The sequence below is a fragment of the Oncorhynchus mykiss genome, chromosome 25 (assembly GCF_057628025.1).
Source record: "Oncorhynchus mykiss isolate SJ-2025 chromosome 25, ASM5762802v1, whole genome shotgun sequence".
Taxonomy (NCBI): domain Eukaryota; kingdom Metazoa; phylum Chordata; class Actinopteri; order Salmoniformes; family Salmonidae; genus Oncorhynchus; species Oncorhynchus mykiss.
The window spans coordinates 9,196,505-9,221,500 of record NC_143046.1 but is presented as its reverse complement, the minus strand read 5'-3'; the positions used below and the strand labels follow the sequence as shown (position 1 = coordinate 9,221,500).

The window sequence follows — 24,996 nt, the reverse complement described above, 5'->3', positions numbered from 1 at the left end:
GCAGTGTGCTGTATGTTGTGTGTTGTGTGTTGTGTGTTGTGTGTTGTGTGTTGTGTGCAGTGTGTTGTGTGTTGTATGTTGTGTGTTGTGTGCAGTGTGTTGTGTGTTGTGTGTTGTGTGCAGTGTGTTGTGTGTTGTGTGTTGTGTGTTGTGTGTTGTGTGTTGTGTGCAGTGTGTTGTGTGTTGTGTGTTGTGTGTTGTGTGTTGTGTGGAGTGTGTTGTGTGCAGTGTGTTGTGTGTTGTGTGTTGTGTGTTGTGTGTTGTATGTTGTGTGTTGTGTGTTGTGTGTTGTGTGCAGTGTGCTGTGTGTTGTATGTTGTGTGTTGTGTGTTGTGTGTTGTGTGTTGTGTGCAGTGTGTTGTGTGTTGTGTGTTGTGTGTTGTGTGCAGTGTGTTGTGTGTTGTGTGCAGTGTGTTGTGTGTTGTGTGTTGTGTGCAGTGTGTTGTGTGTTGTGTGTTGTGTGCAGTGTGTTGTGTGTTGTGTGTTGTGTGCAGTGTGTTGTGTGTTGTGTGTTGTGTGCAGTATGTTGTGTGTTGTGTGTTGTGTGTTGTGTGTTGTGTGTTGTGTGCAGTATGTTGTGTGTTGTGTGTTGTGTGTTGTGTGTTGTGTGTTGTGTGCAGTATGTTGTGTGTTGTGTGTTGTGTGTTGTGTGTTGTGTGCAGTGTGTTGTGTGCAGTGTGCAGTGTGTTGTGTGTTGTGTGTTGTGTGTTGTGTGTTGTATGTTGTGTGTTGTGTGTTGTGTGTTGTGTGTTGTGTGCAGTGTGTTGTGTGCAGTGTGTTGTGTGTTGTGTGCAGTGTGTTGTGTGTTGTGTGTTGTGTGCAGTGTGCAGTATGTTGTGTGTTGTGTGTTGTGTGTTGTGTGTTGTGTGTTGTGTGTTGTGTGCAGTGTGTTGTGTGCAGTGTGTTGTGTGTTGTGTGTTGTGTGTTGTGTGTTGTGTGTTGTGTGTTGTGTGCAGTGTGTTGTGTGCAGTGTGCAGTGTGTTGTGTGTTGTGTGTTGTGTGTTGTGTGTTGTATGTTGTGTGTTGTGTGTTGTGTGCAGTATGTTGTGTGTTGTGTGTTGTGTGTTGTGTGTTGTGTGTTGTGTGCAGTGTGTTGTGTGCAGTGTGTTGTGTGTTGTGTGTTGTGTGTTGTGTGTTGTGTGTTGTGTGTTGTGTGCAGTGTGTTGTGTGCAGTGTGTTGTGTGTTGTGTGTTGTGTGTTGTGTGTTGTGTGTTGTGTGCAGTGTGTTGTGTGTTGTGTGTTGTGTGCAGTGTGTTGTGTGTTGTGTGCAGTGTGTTGGTGATATGGACCATGCAAAAGTAGAGATAAGTGTGTTTTTTTTGTGAGTAGAATTACACCTTATTTTCTAGAAACTAAAATATGATCAGATTTGTGTAATTTGATGTTGCTACAGCAATAGTTATATTAGCTGAGACAATAAAGGCTTAGAGTAAAATTAGCTGTTTTATTACACTGACCAAAGGGGATGAGTCAACATGAAGATGATCTGTCAACATGTACTTATCAAGACAAAACCTGACCCGTCATGAGATCGCAAAGGGATTGCGAAGGAAGGGAGATTATTATTGAGGAGATTGTGGCATGGGAGTCGTGTTTTGCGGTGCTCTGTGTGTTTTGCTGTGCTCTGTGTGTTTTGCGGTGCTCTGTGTGTTTTGCTGTGCTCTGTGTGTTTTGCTGTGCTCTGTGTGTTTTGCTGTGCTCTGTGTGTTTTGCGGTGCTCTGTGTGTTTTGCGGTGCTCTGTGTGTTTTGCTGTGCTCTGTGTGTTTTGCTGTGCTCTGTGTGTTTTGCTGTGCTCTGTGTGTTTTACTGTGCCCTGTGTGTTTTGCTGTGCTTTGTGTGTTTTGCTGTGCCCTGTGTAAACTATGATGGTAATACATTGAGTTCATGTCAGCCTGCTGTTGAACAGAGTAGAGCAGGCCTGGTCTCGGTGTGGCAGATAACACCTCAGCTAGAGGCAGTTGCTCAATGTGTGTGTGTGTGTGTGTGTGTGTGTGTGTGTGTGTGTGTGTGTGTGTGTGTGTGTGTGTGTGTGTGTGTGTGTGCGTGCGTGCGTGCGTGCGTGCGTGCGTGCGTGCGTGCGTGCGTGCGTGTGTGTGTGCCCTACACCCCAGCATGAGGAGAACACAGCCATATTTCCTCAGATGAAGGGCCAGGACACGACAGGATAGGTAGAGCCTGACTCTGATGGATGATCTGCCTCACGTGGCCACGTGGCAGAGCACACTGGATGGATGATCTGCCTCACGTGGCCACGTGGCAGAGCACACTGGATGGATGATCTGCCTCACGTGGCCACGTGGCAGAGCACACTGGATGGATGATCTGCCTCACGTGGCCACGTGGCAGAGCACACTGGATGGATGATCTGCCTCACGTGGCCACGTGGCAGAGCACACTGGATGGATGATCTGTCTCACGTGGCCACGTGGCAGAGCACACTGGATGGATGATCTGTCTCACGTGGCCACGTGGCAGAGCACACTGGATGGATGATCTGTCTCACGTGGCCACGTGGCAGAGCACACTGGATGGATGATCTGTCTCACGTGGCCACGTGGCAGAGCACACTGGATGGATGATCTGCCTCACGTGGCCACGTGGCAGAGCACACTGGATGGATGATCTGCCTCACGTGGCCACGTGGCAGAGCACACTGGATGGATGATCTGCCTCACGTGGCCACGTGGCAGAGCACACTGGATGGATGATCTGCCTCACGTGGCCACGTGGCAGAGCACACTGGATGGATGATCTGCCTCACGTGGCCACGTGGCAGAGCACACTGGATGGATGATCTGCCTCACGTGGCCACGTGGCAGAGCACACTGGATGGATGATCTGCCTCACGTGGCCACGTGGCAGAGCACACTGGATGGATGATCTGCCTCACGTGGCCACGTGGCAGAGCACACTGGATGGATGATCTGCCTCACGTGGCCACGTGGCAGAGCACACTGGATGGATGATCTGCCTCACGTGGCCACGTGGCAGAGCACACTGGATGGATGATCTGCCTCACGTGGCCACGTGGCAGAGCACACTGGATGGATGATCTGCCTCACGTGGCCACGTGGCAGAGCACACTGGATGGATGATCTGCCTCACGTGGCCACGTGGCAGAGCACACTGGATGGATGATCTGTCTCACGTGGCCACGTGGCGGAACACACTGCTGACCCTTTGCTAAAGTATTCATCCAGCTCTTTGACAATTAAATTAAAACCTTTATATAACCTTTATTTAACCTTTATATAACCTTTATTTAACCTTTATATAACCTTTATTTAACCTTTATATAACCTTTATATAACCTTTATATAACCTTTATTTAACCTTTATATAACCTTTATATAACCTTTATATAACCTTTATTTAACCTTTATATAACCTTTATATAACCTTTATTTAACCTTTATATAACCTTTATATAACCTTTATATAACCTTTATTTAACCTTTATATAACCTTTATATAACCTTTATTTAACCTTTATATAACCTTTATATAACCTTTATTTAACCTTTATATAACCTTTATATAACCTTTATTTAACCTTTATATAACCTTTATATAACCTTTATTTAACCTTTATATAACCTTTATATAACCTTTATTTAACCATTATATAACCTTTATATAACCTTTATTTAACCTTTATTTAACCTTTATTTAACCTTTATATAACCTTTATTTAACCTTTATTTAACCTTTATTTAACCTTTATATGACCTTTATTTAACCTTTATATAACCTTTATATAACCTTTATAAAACCTTTATTTAACCTTTATATAACCTTTATATAACCTTTATTTAACCTTTATTTAACCTTTATTTAACCTTTATATAACCTTTATATAACCTTTATTTAACCTTTATATAACCTTTATTTAACCTTTATATAACCTTTATATAACCTTTATAAAACCTTTATTTAACCTTTATATAACCTTTATATAACCTTTATATAACATTTATTTAACCTTTATATAACCTTTATATAACCTTTATTTAACCTTTATTTAACCTTTATATAACCTTTATTTATGGGCCAATGGTGTGCAGCCCAGCAGTGCAATGCACTTCTAACGTGGTGAGGTTTTCATGGTTTTTATTTGCCTTGTTCTTCGACTGTGAACAGCTGCCCTCCATCTGGTCAACCAATATATATTTAAACAATTTATTTCTTCGTTGTCTCTTTCAATATTTTTTAAATCTGGGCATGGAATACATGTTTATGTTTGTTTTCCCGCAGATGAGCGTTTTTCATCATGAACGTTGTTCTAAAGGCAGCTTCACAGTCATCAAACCTCTAAACCTCTAACCAATTATAACTTTGCAGCTGGCCTATCTAAGGGGAAATCGCTCAGTTCTGCCTCCAGAACAACCAACTGGGCACACACTGGTTGAATCAACATTGTTTCCACATAACTTCAATGAAATTACGTTCAACCAACGTGGAATAGACGTTGAATTGACGTCTGTGTCCAGTGGGAAGAATGGCAATGACAATAATGACAATAATAATGACAATAAACACCAACTTGCGTTTTGTTTTTCACATGTTGCAAAAGCACCAACTAGAAATCTAAACATTTGATTAATTATTCAATAATTCTCAACATTTTGTGGCAGAAGTTGTTTTTTTTTTACGTTGTATTTTCATGTAGTCCCCACCGGTGGCATTAAAAGGGAAAGCTTGTTTAAAATGGAGTCAATGTGAGCCTTGAAAAGGTGCATCTATTTCTTAATAAACACCATCTGGCTGAACAAGCAGGAGCTTTACCCCTACTGTTCCTGACGTCTGTTCGAAGTGTGTCGCTGCCAAACGTTTCCCCTTAAACAATTGTGTTACACTTATTCTGCGACACTTGGACACAGGGGGCCAACCCTTTGCTGCAACCTTGTTTTCTGTCATTAATACATACATGGCTGAGCATGTGAGGATGACGGTGGTTCGTTGGCCCCATACCGGCACATCGTTTTTGATTTACTCTCAGTAAATGAGGCATAGTATGCACAGGGAGTAATGCGGGTGCAAAACAGTACCTGTGTTTGTGTCCGTATTCAGTGAGGGGAGAGGCCTTTTAGCTCACATTCTGTATTCACAAGCACGCATGCAGGACGATGGCCAACAAGATTCGAAGGGGTGAAATTAGGTATTGACCTCTCTCAGTAGCTTTGGGGATGTTATGTTGTTGTTCTTGTCTTTCCACCTGTTCTGACTGGGCAAACTCCGTTTCCAGTGGACGCGCCAATGCCCACAAGTCCATCTGTTGAAAGAATGATCCTCCAACCACGGCCAAGTCATTATGGTTCTGGATGACACACCTGTGTGTCACAACTGCCGTATGGGCTTTCACTCACTCCTCCCATAAGGCCATTGGTGCCAGTCTCAGTGACAGACACTTACGAAGCCAAACAACCTGAGGGACTCTGGGCAGGCTTCTATTGAGGCCTTTCAACTGTCAAATTTCAAACGGTCCTTGTATGGGATGATTGAATGATATTTATTTATTTCTACCATCTCCTATCTATTGTGTTGTTCTACCCCAGGGGGCGATGAGGAGCAGGACTTTGACATTGAGAGGAATACAGGCAGCATCGTGATCGCCAGGCCTCTGGATGCAGGGAAGAAGTCCAACTATAATCTGACTGTACAGGTTACAGACGGGCATCAGGTCGCAACCACACAGGTGATACACACATGAAATACATCGTAAATCAGTAGTTATCGTAAAACTTTAGATTAAGTTTCTCTTCCTGTCTGTATGTCTCCTAGGCATATATCCGTGTGCTGGACATGAACGAGCATCGACCCATGTTCATGAAGTCCACCTATGAGGTCAGTGTACCGGAAGACACCTCTCCATGGAAGGACATCCTCCACATCTCTGCTCAGGACCGAGACAGCAACAGCAAACTCATCTACTCGCTCCACGGCAGCGTCCATCCAGACAGCCTGAAGATCTTCCATCTGGACCATAAGAGTGGTGTTCTGGTCATGACTGAGCCGCTGGACCGTGAGACGCGTTCTGTGCACACCCTCATTGTGATGGTAATGTTGTTGATGTTTTTTAGTCATCTCCCTTGACCATTTGAAAACATGGAGGATCTAAAGTACAGCGTCTCTATCGTAACAGGTTCACAAAGCAAAGTCATCTCTGTCTGATTATAGCAATCATTTTAGCTGGTTATCTAGGAATTTGATTTTGATTAGGTTAATGTCCCTATACTGTCCTGCTCTCACCATCTCCTTTAAATGCGTAGGTTCGAGATCAGGAGATCCCAGTGAAAAGAAACTTCGTGAAGGCAGTGGTTTATGTGGAGGACTGCAACGACCACTCTCCTGCCTTCCTGGCGGCCGGCTATGAGGGAACTATCACCAATCTGGCTGCGGCTGGGACAGAGGTGCTGCGTGTCAAGGCTCTGGATAAGGACACGGGGAGCAACGCTCAGATTATCTACTCCCTTCACTCAGGTACAACACAGATCAGAGATTATGAGAGGTAGATTATGATGGATTTGAATTGTGAAAAATCTTCAAATATGATCATCTATTTTTAGCATTCTTTATAAGAGTGCTACAGTATATTATATATTTGAGAATGTTTTTAACTTGATTGATCACTCACATTCTGGGGGTGGCAGGTAGCCTAGTGGTTAGAGCATTGGGCCAGTAACTGAAAGGTTGCTAGATCAAATCTTCAGAGCTGACAAGGTAAAAATCTGTACTTTTGCCTGTGAACAAGGCAGTTAACCCACTGTTCACATATAGGCAAATGGGTTGACAATTTCAAACATTCAACAATATTTGTTGATTTGGTCTTTGATCCATCTTTACAGGGAATGTCGACAACACCTTTGACATTGATGGCGAGCTGGGGAGTATCACTATCGCCAAACCTCTGGACAGCCTACCCCAGGAGCAGTTTCATCTGACAGTGAAGGCCACAGACCAGGGTTTTCCCCTGCACAGCGATCTCTGTTCTGTCTCCATCACCGTCCTGCTCTCAGACAGAACCCCTCCCAGGTTAATATGTATATAAACTAGTATTATGTTGTTTGATAATTCTTAAATGCTTTAATTTGTAAATTGCATCAAATAATTCAACTTCAGGTACTGTTGATATTATATACTGCTTTTCTAATTGTTAATAAAAACCATTCTCTTTTCTCTCTCCCAGGTTCCCCTCTGATGAGTTCTTCTCAGAAGTCAGTGAAGCCAGTCCTCTGGGAACTCCCGTGATCACTGTCTCAGCAGCCAGCCCATCCGCAGTCCACTACAGCATCAAAGATGGAGACCCTAACGGAACGTTCCACATCAATGCAGAGTCCGGAGTTCTCTCTGTCCAAGCAAGCCTCAACTTCGAGAGGTGTTTCTCTTACAAACTCAAAGTGCGTGCTAGCACCTCGGCAGGAGCCTCGTCAGATACGGTTGTTTACGTCTATGTGATAGATGAGAATGATAACCCTCCGGTGTTCCTCCAGGAGAAATTCCATGGCCAGATTAGTGAGTCTGCTCACATAAACAGCATGGTGATGGGGGAGAGCAACACACCTCTAGTGTTACGAGCCTCTGATGCTGACAGGGACTCTAACTCTCTCCTAGTCTTCCAAATCCTGGAGCTGGAAGCGATGAAAGTCTTCAAGATAGATCCCAGCATGGGTACACTCTCTGTGATATCTGAGGTGGACTTTGAAGAAACACCTGAGTTTCACTTCAGCATTCAAGTACGGGACTCAGGGGAACCGTCGCTGTACGCAGCAGAGCCAGCCAGAGTCACCATCCGTGTCCTGGATTTCAATGACTGTTCCCCCAAATTCTCTAGGCCGGTGTACGAGTCGTCCATCATCTTCCCTCTCGTCAGAGAGATGGAGGTTGTACGGGTTACGGCAGAAGATGCAGATTCAGCTGTCTCGTACAGCATCACAGAGGGCAACCTTCACAATGCTTTTCTCATTCATCCTTCCACCGGTGCTATCTCTGTAAACAATGTTTCAGAGTTTAATTTCTTTTACCAGCTGCTGGTCAAAGCCTCTGACGGCCTGTACAAAGACCTTGCTACAGTTAAGGTAAACGTCACCAACATAACAGCAGGCGGCCATCTTCAATTTGAGCAGGGATTGTATGCAGCCACCATTGTGGAGAATACGATGTCGGTCAACATGTTAGTTGTTTTGAGAGCATCAGGTAGCTACTTGAATGAGCCTCTGATTTACTCTGTATTGAACCCAATGGGACGGTTTTCTATAGTCCCGACATCAGGGGTGCTTGAGACCACCGGTGTTCCCTTCGACAGAGAGGAGCAGGATGTCTATGACATAGTGGTGGAGGTGAGAGACATGAGGAGTCCCCCTCGCAGGGCAATAACCCACGTCAACGTTTACATAGTTGACGTCAATGATAATCCACCAAGGTTCTTGAACCTGCCTCACTCCATGATGATCTCTGAAGACACAGACCTAGGAGATGTAATCTTTCAAGTGATGGCGTCCGACAGTGATCTTGGAGAAAATGGTTCTATTATGTACTTGTTGGAGGAGGATTTTGATCTCTTTAGGATAGACCCTTATGTTGGTGACGTGTCCCTTCAGCGGCCTATAGACTTTGAAGCTACTAATAAATACACCTTGACTGTCCTGGCCACAGACGAGGGCTCGCCCAGTTTGACCACTTCAGCAGAACTGAGTATCACGGTGAGAAATCGCACCAACCCCATTTTTCAGACTTTGCTCTATCCTCTAAAAGTCCCTGAAAACATATCTCCCTTCACCACCATCCTGCATGTACAAGCAAGAAACCCAGAGGGATATCGGCTTATTTACAATCTGGAAGAGGAGAATGCCTCGAAAAACTTTCACATAGATTTTAAAACAGGAGTGTTGAGTGTCACTGATTTGTTGGACTATGAGAGCCAGACAATGCATCTATTGACGGTACGAGCCACTGACTCTGTGACAGGCTCCTTTTCAGAGGCCGCTGTCGAAATAGAGGTTGAAGATGTTAACGATAACGCTCCGGTCTTCTCCAAGCTGACTGACACAGTGGATATACCTGAAGGATTACCCATAGGCACGTCTGTATTACAGATATCAGCCACAGATAGAGACTCAGGCAGAAATAGAGACTTAACCTTCCATATTTTGGGGATGGGGGAAAATGAAACGGACTTCTTTAAAATAGACCCCCAGAGTGGTCTAATTGTTACGACACAGGTGTTGGACTATGAGAAGACAAAACACTTCCAGTTAAAGATCAAAGCCATAGATAATGGCACAAACCCGTTGAGCAGCGATGCCTATGTCATTGTTAACGTAACCGATGTCAACGATAACCCTCCAAACTTCTCCAAGACCCATTATCAGGCAACACTGGATGAAATGGCCAAATGTGGCCACATCGTCATAAAAATCCAAGCTTCGGACCCCGACACCAGAGACTTGAACAATCTACAGTATAAGATCCTCTCAGGTAATGAGGGAAGATACTTCGCCATCAACGAATCCTCCGGGATTATCTCCTTTTCTAACGTCTGCAAGAGAAATGTGGACCCATTCTACAACCTCACCGTGGCTGTGTCAGATGGAGTTTTCCAGAACACAGCCCCTGTGAACATTGATATGATGAACACTAATAAACACAGTCCCTATTTCAACAAAAACATCTACGAGGCGGAACTAGCTGAGAACGCTGAGGCTGGAACACGTGTGATTCGCCTGGCCGCTATAGACCCTGACGATGGACCTTACGGCAGCGTGGACTACACCATCATCAACAAACTTGCAGATGAGAAATTCTCTATAGACAAGAATGGACAGATCATAACATCTCAACCTTTAGATAGAGAGAACCCATCCCAAAGAGTGATCGCCATCAAGGTGATGGCTAAAGATGGCGGAGGGAAAGTAGCGTTCTGCACTGTGAAGATTATCCTGACAGATGAGAATGATAATGCCCCTCAGTTCAAAGCTACAGAGTACCAGGTGTCAATCCAGTCTACTGTAAACAAAGGCTCTCCCGTGATTCAGATAGTGGCGTACGACGCAGACGACGGCAAAAATGCTGATGTCACCTACACTGTGGACGAGGCAGAGGAAGTGACTGAGGACATCATTGAGATCAACCCCTTCACTGGCATTGTCAGCGTCAAAGAGAGTCTGATAGGTCAAGAGAACAAGATATTCAACTTCAAAGTCAAGGCTCGGGACAGCGGATTACCATTCTTTAACTCCACGGTTCCGGTGCAGGTGAAAGTAGTCCCACCTGAGGTCCCTCTTCCGAAGTTCTCCGAGCCGCTCTACACCTTCTCCGCAGCCGAGGACATCTCCATGGGAACAGAGATCGGGACGATCAAGGCCGACTCCGACATGCCAGTCATCTACAGCCTGGTCAATGGCAACACAGTGGAGAGTAACAGAGACAGAGTGTTTGCTCTGGATAAAGAGAGCGGTACTCTACTCGTCCAGAAGAGCATTGACCACGAGAAGACCAAGTGGTATCAGATAGATGTTATTGCTCAAGGCAACCACAACGGGACCGACGTAGCCTCGCTGGTGTCGGTCAGCATCCAGGTCCAGGATGTGAATGACAACGTGCCGGTGTTCGAGGCCAACCCTTACAAGGCCTTCCTGGCTGAGAACATGCCACCAGGAACCACCGTCATCCAGGTATGTTTTTTTTCAGATATATATTTTTTTTCATTGATCTTATATTTTTGTAATTGAATGTTGTATACAATTCTTTACGATTTCTGTGTTCATATGATGTGCAAATCAAATTCTCATTTAGGGCAATAACAGATTAGTTTTAATTAATGAATTAATCCATCCATGCATCCAGGTGACGGCCAACGACCCCGACCAGGACACTAATGGACAGGTGACCTACACCTTGGAAGCCGAACCCGATGACATCACCGATGTCTTCTCCATCGACAGTGAGAGCGGTTGGATAACTACTCTGAGAGAAACGGACTGTGAGATGACTCAGCACTACAGCTTCACAGTGGTGGCTACTGACCACGGGGGGGAGGTGAAGCTCTCTTCCTCGGTTCTGGTGGAGGTGACGGTGACGGACGAGAACGACAACCCTCCTCGGTTCAAGGAGGACGTGTACCATGGGTCTGTCATGGAGAACACTAGGCCTGGGGATGTCATCATGAGCCTGACGACCGTTGACATGGATGTGACTAAAGAGAACAGGCAGATCACGTGTTACATCACAGGTGAGTCTTGTTGATTGATTCATTTGGTTGATTGAATGATTGATCACATACACTTTTTTGAAGTAGTTGAATGGTAGTTTTTCAGGTCTATCAGCATTATGGACAACATTTTAATAAGAAACAGATGGGCACAGTATTTCTCCAGAGCAATACACAGTATCTACTATAACGACGGCTTATTATAAGAGAACAATATATTGTCTGTACTGGATCATTATAACAGAGATATATATCTTCTATAATGGTTCATTCTAAGTGTAAAAGTGACTACATTGACAGGAAGAAATGTGATGGACATGATCAAAACCCATATAGTCCCCCAGGTAGCATTGACAGGCATGTGTTACATTCAAATGTTTTTCCTTAGACGGAGACCCATTGGGCCAGTTCTCCATTGTGCAAGAGGGAGAGGAATGGAGGCTGGTCCTCAAAGAGTCTCTTGACCGCGAGGCTAAAGATAACTACTCCCTGAAAATAAGAGTTACTGACGGGAGATTCGAGGCCCCTGCCACTGTAGAGGTCCATGTTCTAGATATCAACGATAACAGTCCTCTGTGTGAGCAGGTATGTCAGTCGGCCATGACACTACGGTAGACACTTAGATTCCTGTAGATAGCGGTAACATGTTGTACCTACGTCAGGACTTTATAACAATTCATACACACGTCACACATTAATGAGCAGTAGCCTACCTAAAGCATGAATAAAATATCAACAACTGAAATTTGACCCTAAGACGTAGCTAACTATCAATGTTTCTGTCCAGTTGCTGTACACAGAGGTCGTCATGGAGAATTCCCCGTCAAGCATGTTCATACTGAAGGTTTCAGCGTCGGACCCAGACATCGGCACCAACGGACTAGTGTCCTACACACTCCACGGTCCCAACGCAGACAAGTTCCATCTTGATCAAAAGACAGGTTAGAGACTACTTTTATGTGGGGTCTAAACAAATGGAGGTCCTAAGTGAAATCCATCATTTGTTTGGTTTGAGAGATAGCATCTCCATTCTTACAAAATACTTAAACGGAGGTCTTCAAGAAGACAAGATGGTGCACTGTCAGACCACCATAAATAGTTGGTGCTTTTTTTTCCATGTTTGGTGCTTTGGCTTCTCATCAAACATACTTCCTGTTTGTCATAGCACTAGCCTAGCTTCATTATTGTAAGCCAATCAGAGCTCATAATCTCAATAATTGGTCCTATCACAATACATATATGCTAGGAGAAGCTTTGACATGGCCTTCAACCCAAAGTAATGGTTTGGCGCTGGCAGAACTGTGAATGACTACCAGAAATGTAAATATGTTGTGATTTATTTGTACTTCTCATGGTTTATTTTTGATAGATTTCAGTAAATATTTTGTAAACTGTGATGCTATTTTTAAAGAATGCATAGGCCTACTGTCTGGCCCTTTTTTCCCATCATTTTGAAATACTGTACCGGTCAAACGTTTGGACACACCTACTTATTGAAGGGTTTTTCTGATTTTTTTGCTATTTTCTACATTGTAGAATAATAGTGAAGACATCAAAACTATGAAATAACACATATGGAACCAAAAAAGTGTTAAACAAATCTAAATAATTTTATGTTGGAGATTCTTCAATGTAGGCACCCTTTGCCTTGATGACAGCTTTGCACAATCTTGGCATTCTCTAAACCAGCTTCATGAGGTATTCACCTGGAATGCATTTCAATTAACAGGTGTGCATTGTTAAAAGTTTATTTGTGTAATTTATTTCCTTCTTAATGTGTTTGAGCCAATCATCTTCGTTGTGACAAGGTAGGGTTGGTATACAGCCCTATTTGGTAAAAGACCAAGTTCACATTATGGCAAGAACAGCTCAAATAAGCAAAGAGAAGCGACGGTCCATCATTACTTTAAGACATGAAGATCAGTCAATCCGGAAAATGTAAAGAATTTTGAAAGCAGTCGCAAAAACCATCAAGCACTATGATGAAACTGGCTCTCATGAGGACCACCACAGGAAAGGAAGACCCAGAGTTACCTCTGCTGCAGAGGATAAGTTCATTAGAGTTATCTGCATCTCAGATTGCAGCCAAAATAAATGCTTCACAAAGTTCAAGTAACAGACACATCTCAACTTCAACTGTTCAGAGGAGACCTGAATCAGGCCTTCATGGTCAAATTGCTGCAAAGAAACCACTACTAAAGGACACCAACAAGAAGAAGAGACATGCTTGGGCTAAGAAATACAAGCAATGAGCATTAGACTGGTGTAAATCTGTCGTTTGGTCTGATGAGTCCAAATTTGAGATTTTTTGGTTTCAACAGCCGTGTCTTTGTAAGATGCAGAATAGGTGAACGGATGTTCTCCACATGTGTGGTTCCCACCATGAAGCATGGAGGAGGAAATGTGATGGTGTGGGGGTGCTTTGCTGGTGACACTGTCTGTGATTTATTTAGAATTCAAGGCACACTTAACCAGCATGGCTACCACAGCATTCTGCAGCGATAAGCCATCCCATCTGGTTTGTGCTTAGTGGGACTATCATTTGTTTTTCAACAGGACAATGACCCAAAACACACCTCCAGGCTGTGTAAGGGCTATTTGACCAAGAAGGAGCGTGATGGAGTGCTGCATCAGATGACCTGGCCTCCACAATCATCCGACCTCAACCCAATTGAGATGGTTTGGGATGAGTCGGACCGCAGAGTGAAAGAAACCAGCCAACAAGTGCTCAGCATATGTGAGAACTCCTTCAAGACTGTTGTAAAAGCATTCCTCATGAAGCTGGTTGAGAGAATGCCAAGAGTGTGCAACGCTTTCTTCAAGGCAAAGGGTGGCTACTTTGAAGAATCTAAAATCTAAAATATATTTTGATTTGTTACTTTTTCGTTACTACATGATTCCATATGTGTTATTTGATAGTTTTGATGTCTTCACTATTATTCTACAATGTAGAAAATAGCACAAAAAATGAGTAGGTGGGTCAAAACTTTTGTCTGGTACTGTACATCTCAGTGTTTTTCCCACCATTTTGATTTACACCTCAGTGTTTTTCCCACCATTTTCATATATATCTCAATGTGTTTTTCAGTCAGTCAGTCAGTTTCCATCTATACATTTACTGTACTGTATGCCCTCTGCTCCACTAGGAGATAGAAGGAATAAGTTAAGTCCATCTATATGTTCATCTAATTATTTGTTATTTTTATTTGTGACAGGGGAATTGTTCACTCTGGCCCAGTTGGACCGGGAGAAGGTGAGGGAGTATGATCTGGTAGTTAAAGTCACGGACGGCGGAGGTCGCTCCTGCCAAGCAGACATCTTACTCCTGATCCAGGATATGAATGACAACCCTCCCAAGTTCTCGAACAACCACTATGAAGTCACTGTGTTCGACAACACCACCATCAGGACACCCATCGCTGTCATCTACGCCAAAGACCCTGACACTGGTAAGTCATATTATTGAGATAAAATGTATAGAGTAGACATTCCCATTCTGTGGGATAGTCTGAAATGGGATTTGCTGATCTAGTTATTCTATTTCTATGGGCCAAAATTTATAGAATCAGAATGACTAGAATGGACATTGACGTTTTGAGTTATGGTTTGAGGGGCTTTGTCTGACCTAGTAATTCTGTTTCTATGGTCAAATCTAAATCTCCCCTTTATGTAGCAGAGGCTCTACACCAATATACTTACTAAGGTCATAACATAGAGACTGTTTTCCTATCCCCCAGGTCATAACATAGAGACTATTCTCCTATCCCCCAAGTCATAACATAGAGACTATTCTCCTATCCCCCAAGTCATAACATAGAGACTGTTTTCCTATCCCCCAGGTCATAACATAGAGACTATTCTCCTATCCTCCAGGTCATAACATAGACTATTCTCCTATCCCCCAGGTCATAACATAGAGACTATTCTCCTATCCCCCAGGTCATAACATAGAGACTATTCTCCTATCCCCCAGGTCATAACATAGAGACTGTTTTCCTATCCCCCAGGTTATAACATAGAGACTATTCTCCTATCCCCCAGGCCATAACATAGAGACTATTCTCCTATCTCCCAGGCCATAACATAGAGACTATTCTCCTATCTCCCAAGTCATAACATAGAGACAGTTCTCAGATATACTTCCTGACCACCACCCACCCGTCCTTCATCCACACAATATTTCATGAGCTAAAATCTGCCTGCCCTGTGGATATAACCACCGAGACTGCGGGTTATGAGTCATCAAATGCATCACTAATTTATGCATTGTTCGTGTCCCCGCTTATAAATATCTGGGCATCTGAATTGACGAAAAGCTATCTTTCAAAAATCATGTTGATGAGTTGGTTAAGAAATTAAGAATTCAAATAGACTTCTTCTATAGGAACAGGTCCAGTCTTTTGTAAAAATAGTAGAAAGCAAATAATTCAGTCAACATTCCTGATGGCTTTAGACAATGGCGACACCATCTATATGAATACAGCTGCCAATACACTGAAATCATTGGATGCAGTTTATCACAGTGCACTATTGTCACGCCCTGACCTTAGAGAGCCTTGTTTATTCTCTATTTGGTTAGGTCAGGGTGTGACTCGGGTGGGCAAATCTATGTTTCTATTTCTTTGTTGGCCTAGCATGGTTCCCAAATAGAGGCAGCTGTTTATCGTTGTCTCTGATTGGGGATCATACTTAGGCAGTCTTTTTTCCCACCTTGGATTGTGGGATCTTGTTTTTGTATTGTTGCTGTGTTAGCGCTACAAAACTTTACGTGTCGTTTATCTTTCTTGTTTTTTTGGTGTTCATTTAATACATTCAAAATGTACGCCTACCGTGCAGCACCGTGGTCCAATCCATCTTTAAACGATCGTGACAACTATGCTTTATTACGGGCAGCAGGTTCAGGACACATCGCATGCATTCTGTATCAGAAAGTAGGCTGGCCCTCTTTGAAGTCTCCTAGATCGATACATTGCTCTCATTTTGTCTATAAAGACCTCTTGCATAAACTTCCCCCATGCCTTATCTCATTGTTAACCTTCAAACACATACCTAATCATGTATTATCCTGAGGAACAGGGCCACTCCTGTAGGTGTGTAGAAACACATACCTAATCATGTATTACCCTGTGGCTGTTTATTATGGATGTTTATTATGGCTGTTTATTATGGATGTTTGGCTGTTTATTATGGCTGTTTATTATGGCTGTTTATTATGGCTGTTTATTATGGATGTTTATTATGGCTGTTTATTATGGATGTTTGGCTGTTTATTATGGCTGTTTATTATGGATGTTTATTATGGCTGTTTATTATGGTTGTTTATTATGGTTGTTTATTATGGTTGTTTATTATGGTTTTTTATTATGGTTGTTTATTATGGCTGTTTATTATGGCTGTTTATTATGGATGTTTATTATGGCTGTTTATTATGGCTGTTTATTATGGCTGTTTATTATGGCTGTTTATTATGGATGTTTATTATGGCTGTTTATTATGGCTGTTTATTATGGCTGTTTATTATGGATGTTTATTATGGCTGTTTATTATGGATGTTTGGTTGTTTATTATGGCTGTTTATTATGGCTGTTTATTATGGATGTTTGGTTGTTTATTATGGCTGTTTATTATGGCTGTTTATTATGGCTGTTTATTATGGGTGTTTATTATGGCCGTTTATTATGGCTGTTTATTATGGTTGTTTATTATGGCTGTTTATTATGGCTGTTTATTATGGCTGTTTATTATGGCTGTTTATTATGGTTGTTTATTATGGCCGTTTATTATGGGTGTTTATTATGGCTGTTTATTATGGGTGTTTATTATGGCCGTTTATTATGGATGTTTATTATGGCTGTTTATTATGGTTGTTTATTATGGCTGTTTATTATGGCTGTTTATTATGGTTGTTTATTATGGCCGTTTATTATGGGTGTTTGGCTGTTTGTTATAGATGTTTATTATGGATGTTAATTATGGACGTTTATTGTGGATGTTTATTATTTTATTGTTCTTCATAATTGCACGATGCATATTGTTTTGATACAGCTTTGGTAAGGCCATTAACTCCTAGCATACCTTGGAAGAAACCCAAATTCGTCGTGCCAAACCAACCAGACTGATAATTCCTATTCTCCTCCGGCAGATATGATCTCTGAGGTGAAATGTCATAGAGATCATAGTAGCTAGATAGTGTCCTGTCTCTATATAAAATAGTCTCTGCTCAGAACAACCAGACTGATAATTCCTATTCTCCTCCGGCAGATATGATCTCTGAGGTGAAATGTCATAGAGATAATAGTAGCTAGATAGTGTCCTGTCTCTATATGAAATAGTCTCTGCTCAGAACAACCAGACTGACTCCTATTTTCTCCTCTCCTTCTGCAGGTATAAACTCTGAGGTGAAGTATTCTTTACTTGAGGACAACAGCGGACACTTCTCATTGGAAGAGTTCTCCGGTATCCTGCGCCTGGAGAGGTCGCTGGCTGAAAACACACGGTCGACCTTTGAACTCAAGGTCAAAGCCACAGACCGGGGGCTTCCCCGACAACTGTACTCCGTTGCCACAGTTACGGTGCACGTTGTCGACCTGAGCGACTACCAGCCGGTGTTCCTGAGCCAGGAGTACTCCGCCCAGATCCCAGAATCCACCTTGGTAGGATCAGAGGTCATCAGCGTCTCTGCCCTCACTAGAGACGGGACCGAGACGGAACCCATAGTCTACTCCATCGTCTCTGGCAACGAGGGGGGAAGGTTCTACCTGCACCCGGCAACTGGTAAGGTTCTGTTCCGTTACTTCCTTGAGTTCCATGGGTCAGTAAGGTTCTGTGAGATTCCATGAGATTCCGTAAGGTTTCATAAAATGTATTTGAGTTAATTTGTGCAAATTCACATATTCATGAAGCGCCAACTAATCTCTGTATTAGTTGTCAAACCATTCAGTAGCCGGGTTGTGTATAGTTCCATCCCAAGAGCAATCATCCCACCACACGGTTGTTTTAAACCCTGAAACGTACACCAACATCAGCAAGAAAGAACTGGGAGCAGGCAGAGAAGCCCACTTATGAGGTTGATGCAACGCTAAAGGGAAAAAGCAAATACCTATTCACCTGGTCGTGCTGCTGACTGCAATGAAGTACCATTTCTTGAATGTTTTGGCAGAGATAAGTCTGCTTTCTATTGCCACTCAGAAGTCAGATATCGTAACAGTATTGCACAGCGAGGCAGAGAAGTGATTGAAAGTATATTGTCAGTACCGGTGCACTTTTGACAGATTTTGTAAAGGTCCTGCTGATATACACTGTACAGCAACCAGTTACTCTGGAGGAGTGTAACATAGTCAGTACGGTATCATACTGCCTGGTCCAGCACTGACATGCACCTAGAGTAGGTAGATCAGGTAGATCAGGCCCTGCTACAGGTAGATCAAACCAGGGAGGATTTGTAATGAATGGGACACCAAGAGAAGTACCTACTGTTTTCTCCCTGACTTCTCTTGGTGTCCCATTCATTACAAATCCTCCCTGGTTTGATCTACCTGTAGCAGGGCCTGATCTACCTGTAGCAGGGCCTGATCTACCTGTAGCAGGGCCTGATCTACCTGTAGCAGGGCCTGATCTACCTGTAGCAGGGCAAGGAGTCTCATAGAGGTTGGTTGGGACTGAGTGAAAAACCAATCTCCGGGCTTGTCAGCAACTTAATCAATTTGTGTACATAGTTCCATTATCGCACCACACAGTTGTTTTTTTATCATTGCCACGTGTCAAAGTAAAGAAGTGGCTTTTTTGGTTATGTTGTATCTATGGAGACAGACGTGGAAGCTTAATGTTATGTATTATATGTTGTATCTATGGAGACAGACATGGAAGCTTAATGTTATGTATTATATGTTGTATCTATGGAGACAGACGTGGAAGCTTAATGTTATGTATTATATGTTGTATCTATGGAGACAGACATGGAAGCTTAATGTTATGTATTATATGTTGTATCTATGGAGACGGACATGGAAGCTTAATGTTATGTATTATATGTTGTATCTATGGAGACAGACGTGGAAGCTTAATGTTATGTATTATATGTTGTATCTATGGAGACAGACGTGGAAGCTTAATGTTATGTATTATATGTTGTATCTATGGAGACAGACGTGGAAGCTTGATGTTATGTATTATATGTTGTATCTATGGAGACGGACGTGGAAGCTTAATGTTATGTATTATATGTTGTATCAATGGAGACAGACGTGGAAGCTTAATGTTATGTATTATATGTTGTATCTATGGAGACAGACGTGGAAGCTTAATGTTATGTATTATATGTTGTATCTATGGAGACAGACATGGAAGCTTAATGTTATGTATTATATGTTGTATCTATGGAGACAGACGTGGAAGCTTAATGTTATGTATTATATGTTGTATCTATGGAGACAGACATGGAAGCTTAATGTTATGTATTATATGTTGTATCTATGGAGACGGACATGGAAGCTTAATGTTATGTATTATATGTTGTATCTATGGAGACAGACGTGGAAGCTTAATGTTATGTATTATATGTTGTATCTATGGAGACGGACATGGAAGCTTAATGTTATGTATTATATGTTGTATCTATGGAGACAGACGTGGAAGCTTAATGTTATGTATTATATGTTGTATCTATGGAGACAGACGTGGAAGCTTAATGTTATGTATTATATGTTGTATCTATGGAGACAGACGTGGAAGCTTAATGTTATGTATTATATGTTGTATCTATGGAGACAGACGTGGAAGCTTAATGTTATGTATTATATGTTGTATCTATGGAGACAGACGTGGAAGCTTAATGTTATGTATTATATGTTGTATCTATGGAGACAGACGTGGAAGCTTAATGTTATGTATTATATGTTGTATCTATGGAGACAGACGTGGAAGCTTAATGTTATGTATTATATGTTGTATCTATGGAGACAGACGTGGAAGCTTAATGTTATGTATTATATGTTGTATCTATGGAGACAGACGTGGAAGCTTAATGTTATGTATTATATGTTGTATCAATGGAGACAGACGTGGAAGCTTAATGTTATGTATTATATGTTGTATCTATGGAGACAGACGTGGAAGCTTAATGTTATGTATTATATGTTGTATCTATGGAGACAGACGTGGAAGCTTAATGTTATGTATTATATGTTGTATCTATGGAGACAGACGTGGAAGCTTAATGTTATGTATTATATGTTGTATCTATGGAGACAGACATGGAAGCTTAATGTTATGTATTTTAATATGTTGTATCTATGGAGACAGACATGGAAGCTTAATGTTATGTATTATATGTTGTATCTATGGAGACAGACATGGAAGCTTAATGTTATGTATTATATGTTGTATCTATGGAGACAGACATGGAAGCTTAATGTTATGTATTATATGTTGTATCTATGGAGACAGACGTGGAAGCTTAATGTTATGTATTATATGTTGTATCAATGGAGACAGACGTGGAAGCTTAATGTTATGTATTATATGTTGTATCAATGGAGACAGACGTGGAAGCTTAATGTTATGTATTATATGTTGTATCAATGGAGACAGACGTGGAAGCTTAATGTTATGTATTATATGTTGTATCAATGGAGACAGACATTGGAAGCTTAATCTTCTTTTCTTTTTTTACTTTGGTCTTAGCTAGTCACATGAAAGAGAAAGTTTAGAGGTTTGAATGAGTTTGAATTCATGATTCTCTTTGTGGTTGTACTTCAGAGCAGAACCCTGCAGTATGACATAGTACATTAGGTTGTTTTCTTTAGTTTGAAAAATAGTTTATCTAAATGTTGAAAGTGCGTGGGACGACGGAGAGAAACAAAATGGAGCAGGTTGAGGCCATGTGGCAGAGAGAGATGCGGGCGCTGGAGATGTGTGTAGGAGGGAGTATGAGAGAGAGAAAAACAGAGAGAGAGAAAGACAGATGTGTGAGCAGGTGGGTCTGGGCAGGGGTGATGTTGTGGATGTTGGTGAGCGTCTGTCTGTATGTTGCCATTTGTCTATGGATGTTTTGTATTGTTTGAAAAAATTATACAAAAAAAATTAAGAAAAAGGCAAATAGCACTGAGGGGTCCGGTAACTACCCCAATCCCTCTGCCTGCCTGCCTGCCTGCCTGCCTGCCTGCCTGCCTGCCTGCCTGCCTGTCTGTCTGTCTGTCTGTCTGTCTGTCTGTCTGTCTCAACAAATACAGGTCTTTACCAGCCTTATTTACTGATCACAGAAGAAGGACAATATCCTAGCTATTCTGTTGAACAAGGGTCAGCTCTAGAAGGCTTTAACTAGCTCAGCAAACAGAGAATTGTACCTGTGTGATATAATTGCACATGTTGAAACCTGGTTTGGTTGTAAGAGGAATGCAGGTGGCAGTTATGTCTGTTGTTATGTTGTCATCTTGTCTTGTGTTTATGAAGTGTGTAAACCAGACTGGCAGACGGCCCAGGAACCCAGGAACTCTCTCTCTCCCTGCCCCATTTAAATGCGGAGAGATAGAGATAGAGATAAAGAGATGGAAGGAAGGAAGGAAGGAGATGGAGAAAGAGAGGGAAGTGAGGGAGAGGAGGGAGGAGTGGGAGATTAAGAGAGGGGGGGTGAGAGAGAGGGGGGAAGTGAAGGAGAGGGGGGCGTGAGAGAGAGAGAGAGAGAGGGGGGGGGGGGGGTGAGAGATTGAAAGAGCACTGTCAAAAAAAAACATCAGGTGGAAACATGTCAGCATTTTAGTTTTTAATTAAAGAGCACCACAAGATGAATTGAACATATTGTCACTGTGGTGATCTTTGTAAATCGCTGTAATTTGTCCTATTGTTTTTGAAGGCTTAGAACATATACTGAAAACCCACACGTCAACCCAGGACTGTGTCAGTGTGCACAAGACCAAGTTAAAACACAGCTGTCAGTTAAATGAATAGAGTTTGTGTTGTGTGTTTTTCAGGTGTTCTGGCTGTGAATGGCTCTTTAGACTTTGAGCGGTGTCGTGAATACTACCTGTCACTGGAGGGGACGAGAGGCAAGTCGACTCTGAGCGACATCACCATGGTGATTATCAACATCACGGATGTCAATGACAACACGCCCGTGTTCGGACAGCGAGACTACAGTGCTGACGTCTCAGAGGACCTGTCGCCTGGCGATGTGGTGATGCAGGTAGTTATCCCTCTCAACTGTCACTTCAGAAACCAGTGATTGTAGTACACAATTCAATGTGCTCAAGTCATTTCCCCGAGGGGACAAATAAAGTTGTTTTGAATTTGAATTTGGCATTTGGATAGAAACACATCTGAGTACTTATAGAACATGGCAGTTTGGTTGAGATAATAATAATACGACTGTCATTTCATTTGGTGTCAATAAGAGCCAAGAAGCTCAGTTCAATGTTCCTCTCCTCTCAACCCCCTCTCCTCTCATCTCCCTCTTCTCTCTACCCCCTCTCCTCTCTACGCCCTCTCCTCTCAACCCCCTCTCCTCTCAACCCCCTCTCCTCTCAACCCCCTCTTCTCTCAACCCACTCTCATCTCAACCCCCTCTTCTCTCAACCCCCTCTCCTCTCTACCCCCTCTTCTCTCAACCCCCTCTTCTCTCCTTCTTATCTCTCCTCTCTTCTCCCCCTTTCCCACCCTTCCCCCACTCCAAGGTGACAGCCATCGACCTGGATGGGCCGTTGAACAACCTCATCCACTATTCCATCTCCAGTGGAGACCCTCAGGGGCAGTTCAGCATCGACCCTCGCAGTGGAGAGATCATAGTCAGGGCCACGCTGGACAGAGAGGAGGTGAGGAGGAGTGTGTGGGGGGGGGGGGGGGGGGGGGTAGTTTGTGCCTTTATATGGGGAAGGGATCACCTGGAATAAAGTTGAAAAAAACTACTCAGAACAGGGTTCCCTGGAGATGAACTGTTGAAGCCCTTTGCTCTCCTAGGAGCTAAGAGAAAGCTAAGAGAAAGCTAAGAGAAAGAAGTCAAGAAAGTCGTAGAACCCTGATATCCTGTATCTAACTGGTCTCTCTCCCTGTCCCAGATCACTCACTACTCTCTGACGGTCCAAGCAGCCGATGAGGGAGACCCTCCTCTGTCTACCGCGGTCCAAGTGACCTTGACCGTGTCCGATGTCAACGACAACCCACCTGTCTTCTCCCAGATTAAACACAACCTGGTCCTTCAGGTACCCAACACAGGCCACTTTCCCTTTTCACACACACGCACACACACACACACACACACACACACACACACACACACACACACACACACACACACACACACACACACACACACACACACACACACACACACACACACACACACACACACACACACACACACACACACAGTTTCCCTCTCTCTCCATCTACACGATCAGCATCCAAACAGCCGACCATCCCCGGCTGCTTCTACACACCAGGCAGGCAGGAGTGGAATGGTTGATAGCTGAAGAACCAATCAGGCGTGTGCCATCTATTGATTAATTACTGAAATAATGAATTGATCTGATGTATTATATTTGATGAATTTGTTTATGCCAGGGGCACCATTAAGGGTTGGATATAGAGAGACCCTTGAATTAACTTCATCAGTAGTCATCATTAACCGTTAATCCTATAACCACAATCTTAATCAACAGTCAATTACCATGTTGTCATTCAGAAACGTCGTCAAGCTCTGAGACCTCAAGAACCCAATTAACTCAATACTACAAATAATGATTTAAAATGTTTTACGAGATAATGAGGTAGTTAAGAGATACGCTATAGAGGGAAGGTATAACGGGATACAACACCGTTATTGAGGTTGAGTCTCCACAGGTCATTATATATGAACTTCTGTACTCAACACAGGCAATACAATAGTACATTCACAAGACGTTTGAGGATTAGATGGTGCGTGGGTTACATTAGCCACATAGGCTTTCACAACCGTTGAAACTAAAGAGAGTTTCACCGACCAGGAATAGACAATGGGCTAGGCTATCAGTTAGCATCATTAGCCACATAGGCTTTCACAACCGTTGAAACTAAAGAGTGTTTCACCGACTAGGAATAGACACTGGGCTAGGCTATCAGTTAGCATCATTAGCCACATAGGCTTTCACAACCGTTGAAACCAAAGAGAGTTTCACCGACCAGGAATAGACACTGGGCTAGGGTATCAGTTAGCATCATTAGCCACATAGGCTTTCACAACCGTTGAAACTAAAGAGCGTTTCACCGACCAGGAATAGACAATGGGCTAGGCTATCAGTTAGCATCATTAGCCACATAGGCTTTCATAACCGTTGAAACTAAAGAGAGTTTCACCGACCAGGAATAGACAATGGGCTAGGCTATCAGTTAGCATCCGGTGTGGAAAGTGCAGAGACAGTATTGATCATTAGTTTGTAAATTAGACCTGCTGTCCTACAACTACTCATTGACTTCCACCACGTTACACACACTTTCTTATTAGTAACGTAGCAACGTTACTTGTATGTCATTGCTGCCTCTCGGTGGGATTCCATTTAAGAGAGGATAAGTGGTTGAAGGATGGTTGTCAGGTGTTGCTGACAGGTGTATAAAACCCATTTGGCTATTTCAGCCACACCCGTTGCTGTGGCTGTTTTCCAGCCACCTCAAACGGAGGGTGTGTGACTTTACTTTGTGGACTCTCGTCAACACGTGTTTAATTCAGCTACAGTATGAAATCAACTCTATGCTTTTCCCCTCCGGCTGACTGTACACACCATCTACCTCCACTCTGTGTGTCTGTGGAGGCTGACTATACACA

General features: G+C 42.9%; 1 protein-coding gene across 1 annotated transcript in view; it reads left to right on the top strand.

The window, feature by feature from the left end:
- Positions 1–24,996, top strand: part of LOC110504535 (protocadherin Fat 2) — a 75,123-nt gene that overhangs the window by 24,032 nt on the left and 26,095 nt on the right. Inside the window, exons 8-20 of the mRNA XM_036969560.2 lie at positions 5,557–5,696; positions 5,783–6,058; positions 6,271–6,481; positions 6,847–7,033; positions 7,188–10,671; positions 10,844–11,228; positions 11,596–11,792; positions 11,995–12,148; positions 14,423–14,656; positions 17,592–17,981; positions 22,175–22,386; positions 22,874–23,011; positions 23,255–23,398. Coding sequence (XP_036825455.2) covers positions 5,557–5,696; positions 5,783–6,058; positions 6,271–6,481; positions 6,847–7,033; positions 7,188–10,671; positions 10,844–11,228; positions 11,596–11,792; positions 11,995–12,148; positions 14,423–14,656; positions 17,592–17,981; positions 22,175–22,386; positions 22,874–23,011; positions 23,255–23,398 — 6,152 coding nt within the window. The remainder of the gene's footprint in view (positions 1–5,556; positions 5,697–5,782; positions 6,059–6,270; positions 6,482–6,846; positions 7,034–7,187; positions 10,672–10,843; positions 11,229–11,595; positions 11,793–11,994; positions 12,149–14,422; positions 14,657–17,591; positions 17,982–22,174; positions 22,387–22,873; positions 23,012–23,254; positions 23,399–24,996) is intronic.